Source organism: Piliocolobus tephrosceles, chromosome 12 (assembly GCF_002776525.5).
Source record: "Piliocolobus tephrosceles isolate RC106 chromosome 12, ASM277652v3, whole genome shotgun sequence".
NCBI lineage: Eukaryota > Metazoa > Chordata > Mammalia > Primates > Cercopithecidae > Piliocolobus > Piliocolobus tephrosceles.
Genome location: NC_045445.1, coordinates 121,979,884 through 121,989,033, shown reverse-complemented (window position 1 = coordinate 121,989,033; position 9,150 = coordinate 121,979,884). Strand labels below are relative to the sequence as shown.

The 9,150-nt window shown below is 41.9% G+C and overlaps 1 protein-coding gene across 1 annotated transcript; it reads left to right on the top strand.

Annotated features, from left to right (window-relative positions):
- Positions 1 to 2,189: 2,189 nt before the first annotated feature.
- On the top strand, positions 2,190 to 4,556 carry MAGEB18 (MAGE family member B18). The gene is made up of 3 exons (XM_023201993.1): positions 2,190 to 2,314; positions 2,731 to 3,863; positions 3,989 to 4,556. The coding sequence occupies exon 2, from the start codon at positions 2,793 to 2,795 to the stop codon at positions 3,825 to 3,827; it is 1,035 nt and encodes a 344-aa protein (XP_023057761.1). The 5' UTR covers positions 2,190 to 2,314; positions 2,731 to 2,792; the 3' UTR covers positions 3,828 to 3,863; positions 3,989 to 4,556.
- The last annotated feature ends 4,594 nt before the right edge of the window (positions 4,557 to 9,150 follow it).

The following is a 9,150-nucleotide window of genomic DNA, read 5'->3' as shown; positions in this document are numbered from 1 at the left end:
ATGATCCTCTAATTAAAAATTCTAAAGAAGTCAGCTCACAAAATATTCAAATGTATAAAGAAATTCAGTAAACTTGTACAGAAAATCACTATAGTAAAATCAGAAATCTAGCCACATGAAACAAACAACTAATTAGAAAATGTAACAACCGGGTGGGAGTGAGGGAGGGAGATCATCAAGAAGATGAATGCTGGCTAATGGATGCTGGGCTTAATACCTATGTGATGGGATGATCTGGGCAGCAAACCACCACGGCATATGTTTACCTATGTGACACAAACCACCATGGCACATGTTTAGCTATGTGACAAATCTGCACATCCTGCACATGTATACCAGAACTTAAAAGTTGAGGAAAAAAGAGAAAATGTAATAACAATCCCATTATGTGGGCAAAGGACATGAACAAACACTTTTCAAAAGAAGATATACATATGTCCAACAAGCATATGAAAAAAAGCTCAACATCATTGATCACTGATGAGAAACGCAAATCAAAACCACAATGAGATACCATCTCACAACAAATAACTAATTAGAAAACGTAACAATGTAAAAAACAGAATGACTATTACCAAAAAGTCAAAAAAATAACAGATGCTGGAGAGGTTGTGGAGAAAAACGAATACTTACACATCATTGGTGGGAGTATGAATTAGTTTAACCATTGTGGAAAGCAGTGTGGTGATTCCTCAAAGGGCTGAAAACAAAACTACCATTCCACCCAGCAATCCTATGACTGGGTATATACCCAAAGGAATATAAATTATTCTATCATAAAGGTACATGCACACATATGTTCATTGTAGTACTATTCAAGAGAGCAAAGGCATAGAATCAACCTAAATGTCCATCAACGGTAGACTGGATAACAAAAACGTGGCACATATACATCATGGAATACTATGCAGCCATAAAAAAGATCATACCCTTTTCAGGAACATGGATGGGACTGGAGGCCATTATTCTTAGCAAACTAACTTACAAACAGAAAACCAAATACCACATGTTCTCACTTATAAGTGGGAGCTAAATGATGGGAACACATGGACACATATAGGGGAACAATAGACACTGGGGCCTTTTAGAAGGTGGAAGGTGGGAGGAAGGAGAGGGTCAGGAAAAATAACTAATAGGTACTAGGCTTAATACTCGGATGATAAAATAATCTGTACAACAAACCCCCATGACACGAGTTTACCTATATAACAAACCTGCACATATACTTCTGTACTTAAAGGTTAAAAAAAAGAAGCCTCAAGGAATCTTATAAAAACATTTGTGCTACCTCAAGGCTTAAAGTCATTGAAATTCACTGTGAACTGGATTAGGATCTTATGCGAGGGGCAGAAGTAAAGCTTTTCAGAAATCCAAACCTGACTCAGCCAGTGTAGTAGAAACAAAACAAAAGTAATATACAAAGCATTAAATTGAAAGTAATGGTTTCAAATAAGGAAAGATCCTAGCTACTCCAGATTTTCTCTAAGAAGTTCTTTTCTGGATTCCTTTTAGTGCCTGAATGAAAGATCCTTTGATGCTTCTGTCATCCTCATTTTTCTCCTAATGTACGTCCTGAAAACAATCTATTTCAATAAATTTGAGAGGGCTTTAAAAATTAAAAAAAAAGTGTAATGAAAAATATACCATTCAAAAGAGCAGCAACATTCAAAATATACCTAAAAAGAACATTAACAAAAACATACACACTCTATCAAAGCAAATATAAAAATTTACTGATAGACTTAGGTGGATGTCTAAGTAGAGCAATACAATATGTTTATACGTGGTGAACATAATATAGTACAGATGTCAATTATCTTTATTTACAGATTTAGTACCTTATTTGATGGCCTCAAGTCAGCAGAGAAGTGGCCCGGTACCTATAAAAAGTCACGATAAGACACTGAGTGAGGACTGAGGGCATTACCTACCCAAGAAGAGGGACCCCCACAGAGCCCCACCCCTACTGTCAATCTTGGGAGGCCCCAGGCATGGCTGCTAGGCTCAGGCTACACCTTACTTCCTACTCTGGACTCAGGGAAATGATCCTTTTTCTGAGGCTGACTGATTCACCTTAGCAAAGAGAGAAGTCCCAGTGCCTGCAAAGTCAATGAAAGAAATAGATGTATTTCTTTAAGAACTGCCCCTCCCCCAGAACGCAGAACTATTTGCTGTTATGCTGGGAGAGCAAGGTGGGCGTGGCCGGAAGTGTTTCTCTTGACCTATATTCCACGTCATCAAGCTGTTACCGGAGAAGCCTTGGTCTGAAACATGTGGCCAGAGAAATAAATTTCAGGATCCGGCAGGTGTCAAAGTGAGTATCGTTTGTTATGACCTTCGAGACACCCTTTTCCCAAAACCGAGGCTGCCTCATAGAGACCCATCCTTCTCTGCTCTGTCCTGCTCCAACCGTCAACTCTGTGTGTCCCAAAGCGCAGCTGTTAGGCCTAATACCCTTACTTCCTGTTGGGAATCTGTGGGATGGGAAGCCATGGTCTAAAGCGAGGCAGCCTCAAGTCAACAGAGGGAGGACTCAAAGGACTAAAGTAAAATTAATATCCTGAGTTAGAACTGATGTGATAAACCCCCACAGAACAGTCCCAGCCGGCTCCTGCCTTATGGGTTCCTAAAGCAATACCCTCAAGAGAACCAGCAGAGGTGGCCATTCTTAGACCAAGCCAGAATCTCCCTACCAAGGCTGTGAACACTATCTTATCCTCCGTCTTCTAGGGTGACCTCTTCATCAACCCAACTGCCTGCACTATTGTCTGTAGTCCCTGACAAGAGTAATTATGCCTCGAGGTCAGAAAAGTAAGCTCCGTGCCCGTGAGAAACGCCACCAGGCTCGTTGTGAGAATCAGGATCTGGGAGCTACTCAGGCCACTGTGGCAAAAGGAGAGTCACCCTCCTCTGCCAATCTTCTCTTTGGTGATAGATCCCAGAATTTGCCTGCTGCTGAGACACTTAGCATCCCTGAGGCGCTTCAGGGAGCGCCATCCACCACCAATACTATTGCACCTGTTTCATGCACCAGTTCAAATGAAGGTGCCAGCAGCCAAGATGAGAAAAGTCTAGGTTTCTCAAGGGAAGCTGAGGGTTGGCAAGAAGATCCCTTAAGCAAGAAAGTAGTGTCGCTGGTGCAGTTCTTGCTTCAGAAGTATGAAAAGAAAGAGCCAATTACAAAGGGAGATATGATAAAGTTTGTTATCAGAAAGGATAAGGGTCACTTCAATGAGATCCTCAAGAGAGCCACTGAGCACATAGAGCTGGCATTTGGTGTTGATTTGAAGGAAGTGGATCCCATCAGGCACTACTATGCCTTTTTCAGCAAACTAGACCTCACCTATGATGAAACAACCAGTGATGAAGAAAAAATTCCCAAGACTGGCCTCCTGATGATTGCACTGGGTGTGATCTTCATCAATGGCAACCGTGCCCCAGAAGAGGCAGTCTGGGAAATTATGAATGTGATGGGTATATATGCTGATAGGAAGCACTTCCTCTATGGGGATCCCAGGAAGGTCATGACCAAAGATTTGGTGCAGCTAAAGTACCTGGAGTACCAGCAAGTGCCCAACAGTGATCCTCCACGCTATGAATTCCTGTGGGGTCCAAGAGCTCACGCTGAAACTAGCAAGATGAAAGTCCTGGAGTTTGTAGCCAAGATGCATGATACCGTCCCTAGTGCCTTCCCATCCTGCTATGAAGAGGCTTTGAGGGATGAGGAACAGAGAGCCCAAGCCAGAGTTGCAGCCAGGGCTCATACTGCTGCCATGGCAAATGCACGTTCCAGAACCACGTCTAGCAGCTTCTCCCATGCTAAGTGAAATCTGAGGTTGGTTCTTCACTTTTTGGTCGAAAAGGTCTGTCAACATTCTAATAGTGGAGGGCCATGGTGGGGCTGGAAGAAATAAGCATATATCATCTTTGCATTCCTATTGTATATTGATAACTAGAGTTTTACTTTTCCTTCTTTTTTTTCCCCTAGGTTACATTTCAAATGTTGAAGTCTGAAGAAGATTGTTTTCTTTGTGGAAGAAAAAAGCAATTAACATTCTAAGTAGTGAATGGCCAGGGTGGGTCTGGAGGGAACACAGCATATATCATTTTGTGTTAATATTCTATAGTAACTTGGAGTTGTATCTTTTTCTTTCTTTTTTTTTTTTGGTGTTATATTTCAAATGTTGTTTCTTTTAATAGAAGTTTTAGATTACTTCAGAAGTGAAATTTATTAATGACTTTGGTTACACATGTATTGCTATTTAAGAGTAGGAGTTTTATTGTTCTGTAAAACAAATTGGGAAACCTTCTTTCATATTTAATGAGCCAGAACAAGGAAACACAGTATTGGAATAGGTATTTCCTTAAAAAATGTGAAATGATTTAGCAGTAACTAAAATTTTGGAGATCAAAACATAGGTGAGAAAAAGTAAAACTTTTCAGTTCTTGGTTTTCTTTATCCATTTTATTCTGTTATATAAAAATAAAAGAGTCATACCTGGATTGGCTTAGCTTACTGAAGAAGGTAGGAAAAAATAAAATGTTTATGAACTAGCATCTATGCTTACTGCCTCATTCATTCCTCCAATATTAATAAAATATCTGATTTTTGAAAGTAATTTTGTTAGAAATGGGAAAACTAGGATACAAAACATCCAGCCCTGCTTAGACTTTTACAATTAATGAACAATAATAATGCATGGAAGATGGTGAAATACTTCTAAGACCTAAAAGACAAGTAAGAAGAGGGAGTAAGGAGGTAAGGAGTTAGAGAGGGGTTTGGGAAAAGTGCTGCAGTGTGTCTGGCTGAAAATGGTAGGGTGCAAATTCTCTGAAGAAAGGCCCTTTTAGACTTTTGGCAACTATGAGTCTCTCAGTGGGATATACTTTTAATTTAAGCTGGGTGGTGGGCTACATGAAGCTATGGGACTGGAGAGCAGAGGCCAGGCACTCAGATGGTGTGTCTCATTGTTGAAGGACAAAACCCTGAAGTGGAAACCTCCACTTAAGAGTCACCTTGGTGACATCAATAAAGCAGAAGAAAACCTCTTGGAGCAGAAGTGGATAGTATCCTGTGCTCTTGTTCACATTCAGTTGAACACATAGCATAATCTAGTTATTTTATGTACAGCCTCTCCAGGGAATTTTTGAGAAATAATGGTGAAACTGCCTTGATGTGGGATGCTGAAAAGCTACTGTGTTGGCTCCTTTGCTCTGAACTGAGAGAGCCAGATCCTAGTATTTAAAAGGACATATTTTTGAGACAGGGTCTGGTTGTTTTTCCCAGGTTGGAGCACAGTGGTGCAATCATGGCTCACTATAGCCTTGACTTCCCAGGCTCAAGCAATCCTCCCACCTTAGCCTCTCAAGTAGCTGGGATTAGAATCACACATCACCCTACCCAGCTAATTTTTTGTATTTTTGTAGAGACAGAGTTTCACCACGTCACCAAGGCTGGTTTTGAACTCCTGACGTCAAGTGATCCACCCACCTCAGCCCCCCAAAGTACTGGGAATATAGGTGTGAACCACCACACTCAAAATGATATTTTAATTAAGCTATCTTCAGTGTAATTTGGCAAACTCTAAGGGAGAACACATTTAATGACGATGAAATGAATGAAAATAGGGGTGGTTTGGATGGAATGGCACCTGGGAGGGAATTTGTTGGTCTTTGACACAAATTCTAGGACTTTGTGTTTCATTCAACTGGGGAAGACTCCCTACATGCAAATGCAGCAACTTATATTCAGATAGGGAAATTTTATTTACTTTTATATGCTAAATACATAATGGGCTAATTTGACATTAACTGTCCTAGAAAGCTGCATATTTTCCTGAATTAATAAAAAATAAATCTCCCCAGAGGGGAGGGTGATATCATCTGTAGTAAAAATATTTATATAACTACCATTCTTTAAAGACCCAATATTTTCCATAATTCTGCTAAGTGCTTCATATCCATTACATAGATTCCAACAGTACTACAAATTAGGGCTTATCAGACATTATTTGCCAAACTTATAATTTTAAGTTTACATGGCTGATAGGTGACAGAGCTGAGACTAGATCACTGGTCTAATGTGGCCAGAATTATTCTAAGTTCACATTTTTCCACTCCTTCCAATCTGAGACAGATCTTTTGTCTAATTTACTAGTCTTTTCACTACTGCAAAATCTATTACAATTAAAAATAAAGGACTCTGGCCAAAGTACTAGAAGCAGACCTGTATTAGGTTGTTCTCACATTGCTATAAAGAAATATCCGAGACTAGGTAATTTATAAAGAAAATAAGTTTAATTGGCTCATGGTTCTATAGGCTATACAGGAAGCATAGCAGTATGTGCTTCTGGGGAGACCGTGGGAAACTTACAATAATGGAAGGTGAAGGGAAAGCGCTCAAGACCCACATGGCTGGAGCAGGAGGAAGAGAGAGAAGGGGTAGGTGCCACACACTTTTAAACAACCAGATCTCATGAGAACTCAGGGCAGTATGAAGGGGGAAATCTACCCCCATAATCCAATCACCTCTCACCAGACATCATCTCTAGCCTCGGGGATTACCTTTCACCAAGAGATTTGGGTGGGGACACATAGCCAAACCGTATCATTCTACCCCCAACCCCTCTCGAATCTCATGTCCTTCTCACATTGCAAAATCCAACCATCCCTTCCCAACAGTGCCCCAAAGTCTTAACTCATTCCAGCATTAACTCAAAAGTCCAAAGTCTCATCTGAGACAAGGCTAGTACCTTCCACTTTTAGGGAACAAAAAAAAAAGTTACTTCCAAGATACAATGAGAGTAAAAGCATTGGTTAAATACTTCCATTCCAAAAGGGAGAAATCAGCCCAAAGAAGGGGAATACATGCCCCTTGCAAGTCAGAAACCTAGCAAGGCAGTCATTAAATCTTAAAGCTCCAAAATAATCTTTTTTTTTTTTTTTTTTTTTTTTTTTTTGCGACGGAGTTTCACTCTTATTGCCCAGGCTGGAGTGCAGGCCTTCTGCATTCAAGTGATTCTCCTGCCTCAGCCTCCAAAATAGCTGGGATTACAGATGTGCGCCACCATGCCTGGCAAATTTTGTACTTTTTTTTTTAGTAGAGACAGGGTTTCACCATGTTGGTCAGGCTGGTCTTGAACTCCCGACCTCAAGTGATCCATCTGCCTCGGCCTCCCAAAGTGCTGGCATTACAGGTGTGAGCCCCCTGCCTGGCCCAAAATAATCTTTTTTGACTCCATATTCCATATCCAAGGCACTCTGATGCTCCCAAGCTCCACTCTTGTGGCTTTGCAGGCTTTAACCCTTGTGGTTGCTCTCATGGGCTGGCACTGAGTGCCTGCAGCTTTTACAGGTGCATAGTCCAACCTTCCAGTGGATCTAACATCGTAGAGTCTGGAGGACGATGGCCTTCTTCTCGTAACTACACTAGACAGTGCCTCCGTGGGGATTATGTATGGGGGCTCCAACCCCACATTTCCCAACACTGCCTTAGTAGAGGCTCTCCATGAGGGCTTGGGCCCTGCAGAAGGCTTCCGTCTGGACAACTAGGTGTTTCCATACATCCTCTGAAATCTAGATAGAGGCTCCCAAGCCTCAAGTCTTGCACTCTGTGTAACCACAGGCTTAACATCATGTGAAAGCTGCCAAGGCTAACAACTTGCACCCTCTGAAGCAGCAGCCTGAGTTGTACCTGGGCCCCTTTGAGCCACAGCTGGTGCTGGAGTGGTCAGGATGCAGGCAGCAGTATCCTGAGGCTACACAGAAAAGCAAGAGCAGGTGGGGAGGGCTGGGCAGAGCCCACAAAACCAACCATTCCTTTCTCCTAGACCACTGGGCCTGTGATGGTAGGGGCTGCTGTGGAAGTCTCCACAATGCCTTCAAGGCCTTTTTCCCAGGGTCTTTCTTGGCTATTAGCACTCGGCTCCTTTTCACTTATGCAAATTTCTGCAGCCTGCTTGAATTCCTCCCTTGAAAATAGGCATTTGTTTTCTACCACATGGCCACGCTGCAAATTTTCCAAACTTTTATGCTCTGCTTCCCCTTTGAATATAAAGTTCCAGTTTTACATCATTTATTTGATCACATATATGAGCATATATTGTTAGAGGCAGCCAGCTCACATCTTGACTGCTTTGCTACTTAGAAATTTCTTCTACCAGGTAACCTAAATCATCACTCTCAAGTTCAAAGTTCCACAGATCCCTAGGGCAGGGGCACAGTGCCACCAGGTTCTTTGCTAACACATAACAAAAGTGACCTTTGCTCCGGTTCCCAGTATGTTTCTTACTTCCATCTGAGACCTCCTGAACCTGAACTTCATTGTCCATTTCACTATCAGCATTTTGGTCACAACCATTTCACAAGTCACTAGGAAGTCCCAAATTTTCCCTTATCTTCCTGTCTTCTGAGTCCTCCACAACCTTCCAAACTCTTCCCATTACCCAGTTCCAAAGCTGCTTCCACATTTTCAGGTATCTTTATAGCAGTCCCCCACTCCTTGATACCTTGGGCAGCCCTTCTTTTCTTTATAACTTATCCAGTCTCAGATATTTCTTTATAGCAAAGCCATTATCACATTGTTCTAAAGAAATACCTGAGACTGGGTAATTTATAAAGAAAAGAGGTTTAATTGGCTCACAGTTCTGTAGGCTGTACAGGATGCTTCTGCTTCTGGGGAGGCCTCAGGAAACTTGCGATCATGGCAGAAGGTGAGGGGGAGGGTACATCTTACGTGGCTGAAGCAGGAGGAAGAGAGAATGGAGAAGAACTACACACTTTTAAACAACAAGATCTCATGAAAACTCAGGACAGTACCAAGGGGGAAATCTGCCCCCATAATTCAATCACCTTCCACAATGCCCCACCTCCAGCCCTGGTGCATGCATTTCAACATGAGATTTGTGGGAGGACATAGATCCAAACCATAACAAGGCCTAAAGAAGGAAGGTAAAGATGAGAATAAAGCATACATTTGGGATTATTTGTGGGATTCATTTTCTGAGGATCCTCCTGTCCCAAGCCCAAGGTTTCCTTGAGAGTAGATTCTGCCCAAGTGCTGGGACATGAGTCCTGATTCAGTACTTTCTTACATTACCTCACCTTTCCCCTAAGTATTCCCCAGTGTGCCTTCATGTACAAAATGGCACC